Genomic DNA, 17,877 nt, shown 5'->3' on the forward strand with positions numbered 1-17,877 from the left:
ATAGCTGTGAAATCCACGAGCAAAATGCGTGTTTCATCCCCCTCTAGTGACTGGTCTATAAAGGATAAAAGTCTGCTACTGTTATCAGAACTACTCTGTTAGTGACAGAAATCTGTGCTGTGGGTCTAATCAATGTTTACAATCTTGCTGACGATGAATGTAGGGGGTTAATATGGTTCCGCATAACAGACTTTCTGTTTTTCAGTTGTTTTTTAATAACATAGGCAACATACATGGAATCAGAGAACCACTGAGTTGTGTCTATACCACCCAAGACAGATGGCTATCCAGCCTCCTTCTGAAAACCTCCAGTGAAAGAGCTTCCACAACCTCCCTATGCACTGTGTTCCACTCTCCTACTGTTCTTACAGTTAGGAAGTTTTTTCTGAGATTTAATCTAAATCAGCTATGCTATAGTTTGAACCCATTGCCTCTTGTCCTGCCCTCTGTGGCAAAAGAGAGCAACTTTTCTCCATCTTTTCTGTGGCAGCCTTTCAAGTATTTGAGGACTGTTATCATGTCCCCTCTTAATCTCCTATTTTTGCAAACTAAACATAGCCAGTTCCCTCAGCCTGTGCTCACAAGGCTTGCATTCCATCCTTGTTATCATCTTTGTCGCTCACCTCTGGATCCTTTCCAGTTTCTCCACATCTATTCTATACATTCGTGACCAGAATTGGACACAGTACTCCAGCTGAAGTAAAGCAGCGCTTTCATGCGGGCTGCATATGGGCCGGTACTGGCTTCTTACCCGTACGCTGTACCGGCCCATATCGGCTCACTTTCACCCCTGGCTGAAGCCTAACCTAAACCAGCGCCGAGTAGAGCTGTACTATCACCTTCTGTGATATACAAATAAACTATGTTAAAATAAAATTAAGAGGGCAAAGTCAAGCCTTCAAAAGTTAAGAAATGATAGAATTCAGGCTGCCTGTGCAACTTTAGTTTGGACCCCTTTGTGTATGCATTAAGATGCAGTCTTTAATTGCAAGATCACATTATTTTTTTCCACAGAATCCCTCCCTCATTCAGTGCACAGGGTGGATAAGTAAGAGAGGGGAATGAGGTGTTGTCCAAAGTGCTGAGCACAAAGTGATTTTATCTCAAAAAATTACTGAAAAATGAGTCTAGAAAAACAAGAAACTGTAGACCAGAAATTAATGATTCTGGCCTACAATTCAGGGATGTGACTGCCACTATTTTAGAGCGACAAGGTGGGCAAGGTTATATCTGTTATTGAACCAACTTCTGTGGTGAAAGAGACAAGCTCTTCAGGTCTTCTGGGTATAAGCTTGAAAGCTTCTCTCTCTGACCAACAGAAGTTGGTCCAATAAAAGATATTACCTGACCCCCCCTTGTCTCTCCAATATCCTGGGACCAACATGACTCCAACAACTCCGCAAACATTATCTTAATTTTGACATTTCCTAACTTTCGACTTTGCAGCCCTAATTCTATTTTAATGCAGGATTCTTTTGGCACATCCATCTGTCAGATTAAAATGCTTAAATCGATATGTTGTGTTATGACAGAGGTGTTAATAAAAACAGAGTAATTAATTACGGCTTACGAAAACCTTGCAAACAGTTACCTGTTTGTATGCACTGGATACACTAGTGGAGATATCTGCAAAATGGCCCAGGTGTAATCTGTGGTCCGTGAAGCACATTCTAAGGCCGCCTGCGGGAGCTGTGGCGTACGCACACCCCTGCTGGCTGGGCAGACAGACTTGGGGGAAGGAGATCGGATTATTTATAACAAGCGGAGTCATATTTATCTGCCGGGAGGGGGTTGTTGGGCAATTTCCTCTCTTTTCTTTTCTTTTTTTTTTTTTGGGTAACGGCTCCAGAGCCGCGACACACGCGTGGCTTCCTCCGCCTGGCCCCGCTTCGCTTTAGTCCCTTTCCGAACGAGGCTTTTATTCCCCCTTCAACACAAACCTGGCCCCGCCCCCGCGCTCCTCCAGCACGAGCCGGCCGGGCGCCGCTTCCCTCGCGTAGCTCTCGGGGGCGGCGGCGCGCGCCATGACATCACACAACCGCCCCGCCCTCCCCTCTGTTTCCGGAAGTGACGCTCGGCCGAGTTTCCGGCTGGAGCTGGTAACGGTCACGGGCCTGCGCGGGGGGAGGAGCCGGGCCGGAGGGGCCGAGCCGCTGCCGCGCGTCTCTGCGGCGGGGATGGCGCTGTGGCCGCCGCGCTCCCGGGGTCTCCGCGCGGGGGAGGGGCAGGACCCGGACTCGCCCTGCGCGCCCCGCCCGCCGGACCCGCAGGTACGTTGTCCCCCCCACTCCCGGGATCGGGCCCTGCGCTGGGCTCGCCGGCCCGGTCCTAGCAGCACGAAGCCAAACCGCTCCCCGGCTCGGCCTCGCCCGCCCTCGGGCCGCGGTGGCAAAGCCCCGTGGGCCTGCTGCGGGTCCGGCCCTGCCAGGGCAGCCGCTCCCTGCTGGGCGTGGAGCCGTGGACCCCGCTCGGCTCGTCCAGCCCCAGCTCCGCCCGCATGGGGTGAGTAGAGCCCGGGGGCGCCCCCTAGCTCCGCCCCGGAGCGCTTGGTAACCCGCCCCTCGTTAGACCCTGCCCGGCGACCCTCTCCGGCTGTTTGCCCCGTTTCCCCCTCGCCCCCGTTGGCGGCGAGTGTGAAGGGAAGCCGCGGATGGGAGCCGAGTGTGAAGTCTCTGCAGCGAAGTGATGCTGGCACCCATGGTTTGAGCTGACACGAGGCCCAGTGGTTCCTGCGGAGATAGGTGACTGTAGCGTGCGCCTACCCTCATTCCAGTCTGTGCCCCGCAGTCACTCAGCTAGCTAGCGCTGGGTTTGTCGGGGTCGCCAGGCCAGCACTTGACCATCACTCTGCCTTTTCCCATTCTCCCTCGCACTGCTGGGCGTGTCTGGCAAAATGAAGTATGTACAGTGGAGTTGTATGTAAACTTATTCAATCACCCTTCTGTAGAAAAAGTCAATGTATAGGTATATGGGGCTTCTTTCTGAGAGGTAAGTATATGGGTTTGGAACAACCAGGGACTGGAAATCCTAGAGAGGCAGCATAGTTAACTCCTTGGAATACTATATATTTCATTCCTTTCAAGACATTCTCTTCATCTGTGATTCTCAGGTAAGTTTGAGCTAGCAGCAACTTGTCCCCTTCCATTGAAAGGAGATCTACCATGATTGACAGCCCAAAGTAAGCATGAGAATCTGCAGATCACTATTTAGGAATTCATACACTTCCTTTTTTCTGGGTGGCTATATGAAGTGGGGTTTATAACTATTAAAAATCTCTCCTATGTTTATGTGAGAACTAAGTAAAACAGATTATTTTTCTACATATCTGTCCTTTGCACAAGGCGTTTTAAGCAAAGGATATTAATCTGTTTGGAATTTGATACTCATAAAGTCCAGTTATGGTCAGAGACTGTAAAGATGGCACTTTCTTATTACAGATATATATGTGTTTAGAGTTAATTCTGGTGTTTCAGCTATTGTTAGCACTGCAGAACCAGCACAGCTAAGAGAGAGCCAGCTGGATCCTATTTTTGCTGACGCTTCATCATAATTGTTTTCTACAGTTTGGTTGGAGAAGCTTTGTTACTGGTGATATATGATCCCTGAGTCTGCAAGTCTGGGAGTCATTAAAATGTATTTTATGTGTAAACTGAGCTAATTTAATGTGGAAATCATTGAAGTAAACATCTAATTGTATAATATCAATTTTAGTCACTGTTCAGAATTTAACCTCCCTTCTCACAACTTTGCCATCTCAGAATTCTGTTCTACAACTAACCTTACCTGTTTGCATGTGCTATCTAAATTCTCTTCACTTCTCCAAATAAAAAAATCTGATTTTTTTCCCCCCATACAGATATATGGTCATGGGATTGAATTGGCTTGCCAAAAACAAAAGGAGTTTGTGAAGAGCTCTGTGGAATGCAAATGGAATTTAGCAGAAGCCCAGCAGAAACTTGGTAGTTTAGCACTGCATAACTCTGAGTCTCTGGATCAGGAACATGCCAAAGCACAGACTGATGCTTTAGAATTGAGACAGAGAGAGGAAGAATGGAGACAGAAAGAAGAGGCACTAATACAGAGGGAAACACAAAATCTGTGGAACGCAGATTCTGTTAGCAAGGATGTATTTAATAAGGTACGAACCATATCAACATGCATAAAACCAGGTAAAAACGAGTGATAGAACTGTTAGGTAAATCAAGTTATTTATATGGCACTTGTCACTGTAATATTATGTCTTTTGTATCCAGAACAGTCCATATGACAAGATTAAGAGCTGAATGAGTATCCTTTCATTTATTTTATTAAAATCCACCAAAAAGTAGGTCCTGCACTGATATCGGAACATAAGAAATGTTTTTGTACTGCTAGCAGGGATCTCAAATTGCGTTGGTCCAAAACAGCAATTGTTTCCAAATGATAAAGTTAGGATCAAATCCTACCTTCTTCATAGTAATACTTTGATATTAAACTTACAAATACTAAGGACAAAAAAAGTTAGGCATTTCTCAAGTTTTAAAGACTCAGTGCCTTGTTACCTGCTGTGTTAGAAATACTTTGGTAGATGACAGTGCTATTCCATGCAATAATCCAGAACCAGACGTTAGAAGGAGTTTGTGTTTGTTTAAACCCTGATGTTAATTGTCAAAAAGCCCAATTTCCCAGACACCACCTCATGCATGTTAAATTAAGTATATGCATCAGTGTGTTTGCAGGTTTTGGGCCTACAACTAGAAGCGTTACTTTTTAAATGGAAATTCAATCAAATGGTGTTCCCATAATGATATAGTTTAAAATAGCATGGAAAAGGATTCTGTGATTATGCTGTCTCCCTCCCCCCACAGAGTTTTATTAATCAAAAGAAAAGAAAAGAAATAGAAGATGAAGACAAATCCAAATCATTCATGCAGAAACATGAACAAAAAATTAGACATTTTGGTAAGTACCTCTCTTTTTCCAGCTTTTTATAGTTAGGTTCTATTGTTTTATAAAATGGACACTTATAAATGAAGCATCTGGATAGCAGAGTCCAGCTTCAGGTTTCCGGTTGATCAGGGTTTGGGATTTTCTTTGATAGTCATAACAAAATAGTCCTTTCTAAGTAAGAGGCTACATGCTGCAGAAGTTTATCTAAACAGCACTATTGACTGTAGGATTCAATAAACACTTTTTTAGCGCTCAGCATAACTGAAGTCCTTGCGAAAGAGAGGGTTCTGTCTACTTTATCTGACACTTCATGAAAGGTGATATTAGAACAGTGGTATTGTAAATTCAGAAGTGTTTTTCTTTTACAGTGAAGCATTTTTTTTCCCTCAGTGCTTATCAAAAGTATATCCTTCCATGGAAATAGCAGCTAAGTAGCAACATTTCTGATATTTTAGTTCAGATATTAGAATCTCTTGTAGACTTCAGCTGTGTTTGCTGGTTTAACACGAAGCACCTACAGGTCCAAGGAAGTTTCAGGTTTGGGGGAAAAAACTGTTAAATACTGTTGAGAGCGCTAAGCTTAGTTGTAAACAAACAAAAGATGGAAGAAGCACCACTGCTTGGATGGAAGATGAAGATTTCTCTTCCACACTAAAGTTGCTTGGTTGCAGCTGGGGCATCAGGGGTTCTGTTATATTGCTCCTAACCTCTTTTAGAAACCTTTCTCTGACTAGCTCTACTGCCTACCTAGGCTGCTGCTTGCAGCTTTCACCAAGAAAGAACATAGTGGGCAATTCTTGTTTGCTGCTTGGGGAAAGAGATAAGCAGCATTAGAAATGATGGCCTTATTTGCAGAATCAGAAAGAAAGCGCTGCATCAGCTTAAATTTTGCAGAAATTGATTAGTACTTCTCACACCTCCTTACCGCCAGATGCTCTCCATGTACATGTGCTTCAGAGCGAACACTATTTACTCTGCATTGAGTGGATTTTTCAAGCCCTGTGTGTAAAGATGTTAAGTATTTAATACACATCTTTGCTGTCTAAGCCACAAGAGGAATAGCTTTAATACATATGATGGATTTACTACTGAAAATAACTTTAGTCAAATAATCATCTATTAATAGTAACCTAGGTGTAGAATAGGTTATCCAAGTATATCAGACTATCCACTAGGTGTCACTTTAACTCTATAATTGAAATGTGATCAAAACCATTGCACTCAAATGTCCTGTGTCATGTAGTGTTCTGAAAATTTGATGAATATCTTGAATGTGTCCCATTGTTCTGAGTCACTGATTGGCTCCTGTATTGGTAGGGGCATAGCTGTATTGGGGTTGTTGATTACCTGATGGAAGTCATCCCATCCAACCAGGGATTGGGTTGAGTTGGCACTTGATATGCCATACTGCCTTTTGTCTGTGGTGGTATCATTTTTAAAAAACAAAAATGGTTTCTAGTCCTCTTAGCTTAAAAAAAAAACTTGTAAATGTGAAGTGATGCATGAGGCTGTCTCAGTATATGCTGACAGAAGTGATTGACCTGCCTCCATGAAATAACTTTATTGTCCAAGGATAACCACACAAGAAACAATGCTAACTGTTCCCCCATTAATCATTTTAGCAGAAATATCTACTTACTAGCTTTCTGGGTGGAATGCAAAGTACCAAATCTGTGTTTAGACTGACGTCTGATAGGACTCAAATACTTAATTGTTTTGTAGTGTCATAATTTCTTAATATGATGAGGTGTGTGTGTATATGTGTGTGTGTGTGTATATATATATAAAAATAAATAAAAATATATAATTTTTTTTTACCTGTGGACTTAAGAATTCTCTAAACATTTTTTTTAGTATTCTGACTTCTCTTGTGGTTTTGGTTTTAAAGGTTTTTAATATAGCTTTTCCACTTTGTTTAGGACAGTCGCAAGCAATACAACTTGATGATTTCTCCTCCTGGTTCATACCATTTTACACTTTGGTCTGTTTGTATTTGGTCTCTGCATTTTAACATCCTACCTATAAATCAGAGGTAGATTAATTACTTTGTCTAATAGTACTTTTTTCTACTTCTGAATTCAAATCTGGATTAGTGTCTTATAGTTGTGAAATTACCTACTGTATGGTGTTATAGAATTGATCCCCTACCGTGTTGCTCAGTCACCTTGGACAGCAAGTCACAAAACATAATATTCCTTTATTGATGCTCTTGTTTTCTAAAGAAAAGTTCTAAATAAATGAGAAATTCTAAATGTTAAACTCACTTTTATTTATGTGTAGGAGACATCTAACATGCAAATAGAGAGAACTGGAAAATATTTCTGGATATATCAGGAATTCTTAAACTTTTTTTTATAGTATGAAATTTTTAATAGCCAGCACCATGTGGTTAGCCAGCTAGCTCTCTGCAGCCCACCAAGAAATGTTCCACAGGTGTCCAAGGGCTAAGGGCTGTAGTTTGACAACTGATGCACTAGATAACATGGGAATAGCCTGGTTTTCTAGTGTTGCAGAAGTTCAGTTAATGAGCCTCTTCTTGTCTCATACATCTTTAGATCATGTTGAGCTTAGTTGAACTATGTGCATTATATAGGAAAATTGTAGAGGAAATTTATTTTGTTTCTGTCTCCTGTCTAATTCTTCTGCTATATTGGTAGTTCAGAAGCTGAAGTACTCTAGCCACTGAAGAGATACAGAAGAGGCAGTGCAAGCTTCTCTAGCCATCTAGCCTCAATCCTGTTATAGAGACTACATTTACAAGTGAAAGTGTCAGTCAGTCTGTAATGGACTCTTAATCATGGCCTTTCTGCTGAAACTAGCAAAAAAAGGTGCCAATCGTTATTTTGGTCACATGTCAATAAGACTTAATCTTGTGTGTCACTTTTCTGATGACAGGTTGATCATTCATTGAGTGGTAATGAGTTTTAGTCATTATGCTATGTCTACCCTGGCACTTCTGGCTGTAAAACTTTTGTTGGTTGGGGTGTAACCCCCCCCATCCCAAAAAAAAGTTTCACCAACAAAAGCACCTGTGGGGACAGTGCTATGCCACCAACATAGTTACCGCTGCTTGTTAGGGATGGTTTAATTATGTTGGTGGGAGAGTGGCTACAAGGGAGATGTTACAGCAATGCAGCTACAGTGGTAGAGCTGTGCCGCTGTAAGGTCTCCAGTGTAAACGTAGCCTAAAACTCTACATCCTATGGGGTCCAGTAGTAATTACCTGGTCTCCATTGCCATTCAAATACCATAAGCAATGTATTTTTATGATAACACTTGGTTTTCTAATTCCTTTTCACCAGGCATGCTAAGCAGATGGGATGATAGCCAGAGATTTTTGTCTGACCATCCATACCTTGTATGTGAAGAAACAGCTAAATATCTCATCTTGTGGTGTTTTCACCTAGAAGCTGAACAGGTATTAGGCAAATCTTAAATTGCTCTGAATCTGGGAGAAGGTATAGATTTTTCCCACTTAATGCTTAATATCCACATAGATCACATTAAATGATTCATCTATTTTCCCCCGCTCATGTTTCCAGTTACTTACTGGAGGGAACCTCCATAATACCTTGCATTATGTCTGTTCTTCTGTCTCTCTTCTCTCTCCCCCGCATCCCCACTTTGTTTGATCTTGTAAGATATGAGAACTGGTCATCATGAAAGTAAAACACATTTGAAATATTAAGTTACATGCTTACGGTCTCTGTAAAAATGTAACTTTGTAACTTTTGTTTCCAGAAAAGAGCTCTGATGGAACAAGTAGCACACCAAGCAGTTGTTATGCAGTTTATTATAGAAATGGCCAAAAGTTGTAATGTGGATCCCAGAGGCTGTTTTCGTCTATTTTTCCAAAGAGCAAAAGTAAGTTGTTACTTCATTTTAATGCTAGAGAAGCTCTTGCAGCATCTGAGAGGGATCAGTGTTCAAGAGCAGCTGAAATTTCTTCCTGACAGCTGCAAGCTAAATATGTGCTAAGGGAATGGGCCCCAGGCTCTAGGGGAAAGGTTGAGTTGTTGGCAGCCCTTTGTGCAATAAATGGTCGGTGTAACCATGAGATTGGAAGCTCTGTGGATTTTCTTGTGCTGCTAGGCGTGTACAAAAGGAGAACAGAACATAAAATCAATGTGTACTTCATATATAATCATACAATAAATGTACATTCTTTCATGCACAGAGTAATATAGAATGGTGGAAACTGTCTCCCATTTGCTCTAGAACCTTACTCTCTGAAAGAGTAGGGTTCCTGCAGAATCAATATTTTGTGCTCTAAAAACTAACTATAGATGAAGATATAGACACTGGACAGGAGTTGTCTCCATTGCACTGCTTAAACAGGGAGGTAGGTTCAGGACTAGATTAGCTTTTCAAGCAGCTGGGTTCATGGTGTGCCATAGAGACTGCATGCTCCTTCTTTAGGAAAGGGAGCATTTTTATGCCTCTGTAATGACTCAGTATAGCCATCCAGGAGCAACAGTGTCAGGCTCCAGAGAGCTATGACTAGAAGGCATGTTAAAATCTTGAGATGGGGTCAAAGAGAGGGCATTCCACAGGACCTATCCATTGCAGTCCCCATTTGCCCCTATCACCACCCTCCCAAATAAAAAATGCTGTTGCAGAAGAATTACATGAGCAGTGTGGTCAGCAGCTTTCTTCGGAAACTCTGGTGCTAGTTGAATAAACTAGCATCAGGTCTGGCAACTACTCCATCACAGTATCTCAAAATTAATTTGTAATACATTTAATTAAAACTTAGTACAGAACTGCTTAATCATAGTTACAGGTATTTTTGCTGAACAGTGTGTGCAGTTCATTTAATATCTATGAAGCACTTTGGAGCTGTGAAGTATTCTGAAATACTAATGAAAGATAGAGTTCTTGAAATATGAAGTGATGTTGGGGAACACATCCTAATATTGTAAGAATTCAAGAACTCCATCTTTCATCCTAAATTTGAAATCAGTGAAGTTTAACTGCAAAATCCACTTTTGTCTGAGTAAGTTTTTTAAATTGTACATGCTAGCGAAAAAGCCCATCTAAGCTGATGTTGTCAAGATTTAGTTCTAAACAGGAGTTAGAGCTGCTAAGCAGGCAAACTGATTTCTAAGTCACAACTAATAAAAAAAAAAAAAAAAAAAGTATATTTAAGGACTTGGTGTCCCTGTTAGCTTGTTATCAAGGACTCCATTGTTTACTATGACTTGTGTCAGTGTTTGTCACAGCCTTCCACTTAACAGTATTTTTGTATCACTGCGGTGCACCTCTCTATACCCACTTCTGCAGGTTGTACTAATCCTGGCTGGATTGCTGCAAATCAAAGGATGTCTTTAAAATGCTCATGGGGCTGAATTTGTGCACTGCTATGAAAATTTCAAGTACTTAGTCTGACTGTTCATCCTGGCAGATTCACTTGGGAGGGAGAAGAACGAGGAGTTCTTGTGGCACGGCTACCACTCTGAAACTTGGGAGGCAGAGTGCCTTGCCCGTTAATGGGGGCCCCTACTTTAAATAGTGTTGACTTGCGTCTGAAAAGTCCAGTACTGAGTATCCCCTCTCCTTTCAGCTTCTAGGATGGGATGAGGAATGAGTTAAAATTAGGATCTATTCACCACTCCTCAGATGCAAGAAAATAGCCTTTTATCATTATCCCGGCCAAAAATATTTAAACCACACTTCAAAAAAAATCAAGAAACCTAGCTGATTTTTCACAAAGCTGCTATTGGTTTCTCCAAGACTTTCATCTAAAGTTTAGGGTGGTGGTGGTTTCCCTTTTCTGTGCTTCATTGTGTAGCTCTTTTTTTTTCCCCAGTAATGTAAAACTTTGGCTACATAAGTATATACTTCTAGTTTTGAGTTTAGGGGAATACTTAATTGGCAACCTTTTCTTTGTACAGGCAGAAGAAGAAGGTTATTTTGAGGCTTTTAAAAATGAACTCGAAGCATTCAAATCAAGAGTGAAAATCTCTTCACAATCACAGAGTTTTCAGGCTATGTCGGTTCAGAATCCTGTTGCCCATACTGGTCTCAGTTCCTTAGGCATGTTGGAGTTTTTGCCACAGGTAGGTTTTTAATAAATCCATTTCCAGAAATCATAATTGTTTTTGGGCCAGAGTCTGCCATCTTTACTCATGTAAGGGTAAAGATGGGGGGAGGGATAGCTCAGTGGTTTGAGCATTGGCCTGCTAAACCCAGGGTTGTGAGTTCAATCCTTGAGGGGGCCATTTAGGGATTTGGGGCAAAAATTGGGGATTGGTCCTGCTTTGAGCAGGGGGTTGGACTAGATGACCTCCTGAGGTCCCTTCCAATCCTGATATTCTATGTGAAGTAGTACCTTTGATTTCAAATAGGACTACTTATGGAGTAAGGTACTAGCTGGGAGTAAAGTTAAATATTCTGTATATAAACTATTTGCTCTGCATATAGATACTCAAAAAGCTATCTCTTTGTCTCCTAGACCCCAAATAGCATCCAAGCACAAATCCAAATGCATTTTACAACCTGATAATTCAGCCCTAATGCATTAAATATTCATACTTAACCTACTCACAAGTAATTTTATCTGGTTCAAGTATGCTGGAGCAAACACTATTATAAAAGTGGTTCTATAATTAAATTTTGTATTTTATATTATAGGAGGTGAAAATGAGTTTCCAAGTAAAAATGAGCATAATGTTCTCATTAATGGACACCTACAAGTAATCAAACCTAAGAAAAATGTAGCCTGTGATAAGAGAATGGGAACTACAAAATAACTTTCATAAAACACTGAGGGTTCTGTGTAGCTGGTTTTGGATTACAAAGCATGATTTAAATGTTAGGTTTCTTTTACGTCTGAGACCACCATTACTAAGGGTTTTTCCCCACTTGGATAGTTGAATGGGGTCAAAATTAAGACATTTGTTTTGAAATCCTTTTAATCAAGATATTTATATACTCAGGTTCACTTGCATCTGAGGTAACTTAGAATAGGATTACAGTAGCTCCTCGCTTAATGTTATAGTTATGTTCCTGAAAAATGCTACTTTAAGCGAATCCAATTTCCCTGTAAGAATTAATGTAAATAAGGGGGGTTAGGTTCCAGGGAATTATTTTTCGCCAGACAAAAGACTTATATGCACGCGCGCACACACACTATGTTTTAAACAAACAGTTTAATATTGTACACAGCAATGATGATTGTGAAGCTTGGTTGAGATGGTGAAGTCAGAGGGTGGGAGATTTCCCAGGGAATGCCTTATTGCTAAATGAATTGGCACTTAGCTGAGCCCGCAATGGTTAACACGTTGTTAATGTAGCCTCACTCTACAAGGCAGCAAGAATGGAGGGAAGGGAGACAGCATGACAGACAGACAGACACACTGTGTGTGTGTGAGAGAGAGAGAGATGCGCATTGCCCTTCAAGTATGGTGACCCTACTTTAAGTACACTGCCTTTTTAAGTAGATCAGCAAGTTGAGGCAGCAGCAGCTGCTGCCAGCAAGTTCCCTCTGTTGTCCTGAGCCCTGTCATGTCCCCTACTGCTCTGTAGAGATGGGGGGCAGGGGAGGGGGACACCCTGACATTAGCCTCCCCCACACAGCAAGCAGGAGGATCCTGGGAGCAGCTCCAAAGCAGAGGGCAGGAGCAGCACATGGCAGTGGGGGGTGGGACAGCTGAACTGCCCGGCAATTGATAGCCTGCTGGGTGCTGCTGCACAGGGAACTTAGGGGAGCTGATGGGGGGGCTGCCGGTCCACCTTGGTTGCAAGCCCCCACTAGCTAGCTCCAATGGCTGCTCTTTCTGCAAGCAGTTGACAGAGCAGGTGGCTGCCAAACAACGTTATAAGGGAGCATTACTCAACTTTAAACAAGCATGCTCCCTAATTGATCAGCAACATAACGTTAACTGGGATGACTTTAAGTGTATATTTATTTCTAATTAGGCTCTCTTTCCATATAAGATGAATAAAAGCTTAGTACAGTCATAAGATTTCCTAAATGTCAAGGGAATACATTTTTAATAAGCTACATTACCATTAGTCACAGGCAAATCCTTATGCATCACATTCAAACTTGCGTCTTGAGTGTGAGATGCAGACAATTAAAGGGAGCTAGGCAACAGACCACAGATACAATATTAGAATCTCAGTATTTACTTATGTAGAATTAATGTTGTTTTCTCCTCTGTTGCAGACTGCAGACTCTCTTCAAAGCTGCGTAAACACAGGTCTCTTTAATTTAAACTCATTGGTACACCTAGATGATGAGGAACCCAAAATGATGGACACAATATAGTACTGTTAAGACCGAGGCCAAGTACTTTTGTTACAAAGAAAAGAACGTGGCTATTTTCTTGACACTTACTTTTCTGGGTGCTGCACTTTATTTTTTGCATTTGTTTTTTTGGAAGGAGGGTAATCCAGAAACACATTTGTCATTTTATTTGAAAATCTGCTGCTAGATTTTTGGTTCCCTTTTAGGAGAGGGGTTCTCATATGTTACCGAATGTGAAACTGGATGTTTTTTCTGCTACTTAAACTTGCCTTTATTCTTAATTTTAGGAATCAAAGTATGACAAACAAATCTGCACAAATACAATGTTTACGAGAAGTGGTTGATTCTAGTTGGAATCTGCTATAGTCTTTTATTATAGACATGGACATGTCTTGCTCTATGAATACTAAAGATCACAATTGTACTCATGCTATACTGCTGACATAGTAAGCACTCAAATCCAGTTTTATCATATTAATAGCAATAAATCAAAAGCTGATATCAACTTGGAGGCTCAAATTAAAGCAGTGGTTTTTTACCTCTACTACAGGGATTAAAATTTTACTTTATGCTTTCAGACAAAGTACTTATTTCTGATTGTCAAGTTATGTACATTTTAGAGACAAAGTATATAATTGCTTAGAAGTGAGTTTTGAGCCGCATTTCTAGCAGCACAATCACTGAGAAGCTGATTCTTCTGTCTAATATTTAGTGTTAATTTAAAATATTACTGCTGCATAACAAAGATCCAGTGTGAATAAATATTTTGGTTGAGAGAGATTGAGGGTGGGGAAAACAACTTCAGGATAAGATTGTACTGCAGCCAGGATCTCTCCTTCCTACCAGTAATGAAGAAAGCCTGAGTGCCAAACACTGACTGAACAGTATTGATTTATAATTCAGATTTGTTGTGGTATTTCAAGCTTTCCTCAGTTTAAAAGGAAAGAAGAGTTCTGTTTCAGTATCAGCTGAATGATGCCAAGTGGTTAACTGTTGAGAGTAACAATATGTAGGGCAGTATCTTAAGAGCCCTCTGCTTTAGACCTCTGCAAAAGTCAAACTTTTTAATATTTCCAGAATTTTGCCGTAACAGTCTTTGCACTCCAGAACTGCTATTAAGCTTTCCTAATTATTTTCATGATTTTTTTCACCTGTGTATACAGCTGCTGTGTATCTGGGCTATTTCAGTGTAGGACTGACCCTCCCTAATACCACAGTAGAAATACCTAGATATTTTCTCCTTTTACAGCGAAGCAGCAATGTATTAGTTTATATATACTTCTTGAGTCACATTCTCTACTGCTTACTAACCCCTCTGCATTGCTTAAGTGGCATAAAGGGGCTGGAAAGCAGCCAGTTTTCCTCAGCCTAGAGAAGACCCAGGCTGGTGCAGAACTAGCATTGCTGGCCAGCTCCCTATGCAGTCCCTCTGTAGCCACAAGCAAAGGGAGCAAGTTTGAAGAACTATTTTGTGAGTTGGCTTTTCTGTGCCAGTGGATGGCCACAGATAGTAGTTGTACCTTGGAGTGGCCCCTTGCCTGTCCTAAGACGTGCAGGCGCCAATGTTGGCACAGAACTAGTGCCAGAAACGGAACTGCAACCACTTCTTCTCTGGTCCCCTTCTTTGCCTCACTGTGGCCAGCACAATCTGGGCCTTTGTCTTCAGGTTATGTGAGGAGTAGGCCAGTCACATGCTTGGTTATAGAGAACCATAAGAGCATTTCTTCTTTTCAGTACTACGGAAGCCTTATGGATGGGAATTTAGGGGTGAGAACAGTCAAGCTTCAAAACATTTTCTGGAACTTCATTGGCATGTCTGTCAGCCACTAGCATGAGGGGGCTGACCCGCCTTTCTGATATGGAACACATTTAGTGGCATTTATTCTAATTTTAGGCCTCCAGTACACCGGCTTAAACACTTGTGATCTCTCTAGCAATCCCTTATTGAGAGAAGATAACAGCTCTCAGTAGGCTCTAGCCAAAAGCTGCAGAGACTATAAGAGTATATTCTCCAATACTGTAAAACCTGTTGCAGCTGAGTAGTGTGAGTGGAATACAGTGAGGAAAAGATCACAAAAGGGCATGTCATTTCTCTTACTAACTTCCCCCTCAAAATGACCAGACAGCATGAGAAATGACCTAGCTATGCAGTAGTTCATCTCCTAAACACAGTTAATCCCTGTATCCTACAGTGACCGTGCAGCCTCCCTTGTAGAAAGAACTGAACTTCCATCTGTAGGTGCTTAAGCCCTGATGTTGCTGGCATGTGAAGGACAGAACACACTTCTGCTAGGGGTAAGAAGCCTCAGGGCCATCTTGGAGAAAGAGCAGCCAATATCCTGTTCTTGGGGAAAGTGAAGAAATGTGTATTTAGACTAGTGCAAAGGGGGGAAGAGCTGTTGCTTTTTGTCTGGAAATGGTCCAGAAACCCCAGTAATGCTGGTGTTAAATGGAAGTATAGAACAAATCAAGGTTTTGTATGGGAATGCTAAGGCAACTGTCCAAAGGAATCTTGTCTCCACGGAACATGTGTATGTCTAGAGGGGTCTCTATGGACATACAGCCTGCTGGCTGCAAAATTTGTCACTTTTTTTTTTTTAAGGAAAGGACCCAAACTGAATAGTACCTACCTCAATAGCCTTACGCTTACAACAAATGAAAAGCTTTCCAAGTTCTTCAGATGCTTTTCTTAGGCCGTGTCAGTACAGGTGGTGTTAATACTTTGGAGTAAAAACCCTACAGTAAAGTATTTAAACTGGCACTACTGCTAGATGACCTGTTCATTGGATCACCACCAGCGAGGAGTGACGCTCTGAGCAGCATGGTCTGCTGCCAGTTACACCAGTTCCATAAAGTTGAACTATCTGGATGTGATTATTACATTGACTTCTGTACCTAGATCTTGCTGACCAGTTTCTGAAGAAGTGGGATTGAGGGAAATGAAATCAGCAGAGTCTGTAAGGCTGAAAAAATGGATAGGAGAGTTTCTTGTAAAGACTAGCAGTAGCTACAAAAATCTGGACTGCTTGGTATTTGAAAGAGCCAAGCTTACAGAGGGCTGTTGACCTCAGCCATCAAAGTCCAGTGTGGAATGGGAATGAGGCTGGTTCTCTACCACCAAAACATGCAGCGTACTCATCTCTGTTAATCTTATGGGAGAAACTATTACCCTACTGTTTTAATCTCTGCTCTATAACCTCATTAACTGAGGATTAAAGTTACACTCTACCATACCAAATGTAACCAGAGTGTAACCAGTTGGACTCTTCCAGGTGCAACTAGGTAGTCAGAATTTTGTTAATATTGTAACTTGGTGGAGTGAAATAGCAAAAAAGGTCAGTTTTGTAATAAAGGCTTCAAGATAGCTTGACAAAACATAGCTAACATGTTTAATCAAAGAAGCTTGAAGGTATACTCTTGTGGCAAGATTCTCCCCCACTGCTTTGGAAATGAGATTTAATTTTCTGTAATAAAACATTTTATTGTAGTGCTGTGTGTGACTGAAATTTAAGATGACCAGAGCCCCTAATTGACTATTGTATAGTGTCAATGTTCAGGATTCATGAAAATAAGATATCTAATCCCATTTTCTTTAGTATGCTTTCTAGTGCTTTGTCTAATCAAGTATCCCAAATAAGCATAGCTTCTTATGTTAAGTAAGAGGCCAGGCAAAAGCCTCATTGATCTCATGAGCAAATTTTTCTGACATTTTGTTCTAAACTTGACTCTTCTGAATTACATTCCATTACTCTTAGGAGTACAAACCCAAATTATTAGTCTTCCTTCAGGCAATTAGATCTACATGCTGCTTCTGCTGGAGTAGTTATCTAGTCCAACTAAATGTGTAATATCTGGCCTTATTTTCTTCCATTGTAATTCAGTAGCTCTCCTGAACTCACTTTATCACTCTGCTAATAGGGGGAACCAATCCTTACAGAGAATGATCTTGTGGGCTAGGAATGTAGCCAAAGATACCTTGGCCTTTTTCTTGACCTCACATTGCAAATTCATCGCTTTGAATATTAAGTCTGGTATGCTCTGCACTAGTGTGCCTAAATCTCTTACAGCTGTCAAAGTTTTTCCCCTTTCATTGAATGGGTTTTGGATTAAGTTTTCTAGATGAGTTTTATGCACTGTTCAAAGTGACTGGTCACCATCTTCCTAAGCCATTTTATGAAAGCAGACCAGGTGAGGTACAACATTCATGATTATAAGCAAAGTTTTAATTTTCCATTGCCTGTTAAATTAATTCCATGAGGGCAGAATGGTGCATTGGGTTACTGTTGTTGGTAACACCACTGATACTTATCTGCAGATTTTATCAGAGTGTGATTTACCCTCTGACAATGATCCAGTTTGGGGCTATCAAGACAACCTCCTGCTACAAACAAGTATAGGAGTTTGAACTGTAACCAGCTCTCAATTAGAGTTACTACTGTTTTCCTTACTCAGCCTGCAGCTACACCACTTTCACTACATGACTTTGGTATCCACAGTATCTAGCTAACGGCATCTTTTCTACAGTGTAAATATGCATTGTTCTACATTTGCTGAAAGGTGCTTGGTAAGCATGAGCAGTTGACACGGTAATGTGAATTTTGAACACTTCTGCTCGTGAGTTTTTATAAGCCATCTTGCCTAATGTATCATGTTGAGGAAAAAAAAATGCTGGTGCCTTTACTCAAATTCATTTTCTA

The 17,877-nt window shown here is 41.2% G+C and overlaps 1 protein-coding gene across 1 annotated transcript; it reads left to right on the forward strand.

Moving 5' to 3' along the window:
* Window positions 1–2,069: 2,069 nt before the first annotated feature.
* Window positions 2,070–16,667, forward strand: CDC37L1 (cell division cycle 37 like 1, HSP90 cochaperone). Its single transcript, XM_073345252.1, has 7 exons — window positions 2,070–2,270; window positions 3,857–4,138; window positions 4,848–4,941; window positions 8,232–8,347; window positions 8,671–8,793; window positions 10,824–10,988; window positions 13,100–16,667. Exons 1-7 carry the CDS (start codon window positions 2,178–2,180, stop codon window positions 13,199–13,201), a joined length of 975 nt encoding a protein of 324 aa, XP_073201353.1. The 5' UTR covers window positions 2,070–2,177; the 3' UTR covers window positions 13,202–16,667.
* The last annotated feature ends 1,210 nt before the right edge of the window (window positions 16,668–17,877 follow it).

Source organism: Lepidochelys kempii, chromosome 5 (assembly GCF_965140285.1).
Source record: "Lepidochelys kempii isolate rLepKem1 chromosome 5, rLepKem1.hap1, whole genome shotgun sequence".
Classification (NCBI taxonomy): Eukaryota; Metazoa; Chordata; order Testudines; family Cheloniidae; genus Lepidochelys; species Lepidochelys kempii.

Bases quoted from the DNA above. Each gene is read 5' to 3' on its own strand.
- CDC37L1 (XM_073345252.1), top strand. From the start codon at position 2,178: ATGGCGCTGTGGCCGCCGCGCTCCCGGGGTCTCCGCGCGGGGGAGGGG. The intron at 4,139-4,847 runs GTACGAACCATA...CTCCCCCCACAG, and splicing joins GCAAGGATGTATTTAATAAG to AGTTTTATTAATCAAAAGAA. The intron at 8,348-8,670 runs GTATTAGGCAAA...TTTTGTTTCCAG, and splicing joins TTCACCTAGAAGCTGAACAG to AAAAGAGCTCTGATGGAACA.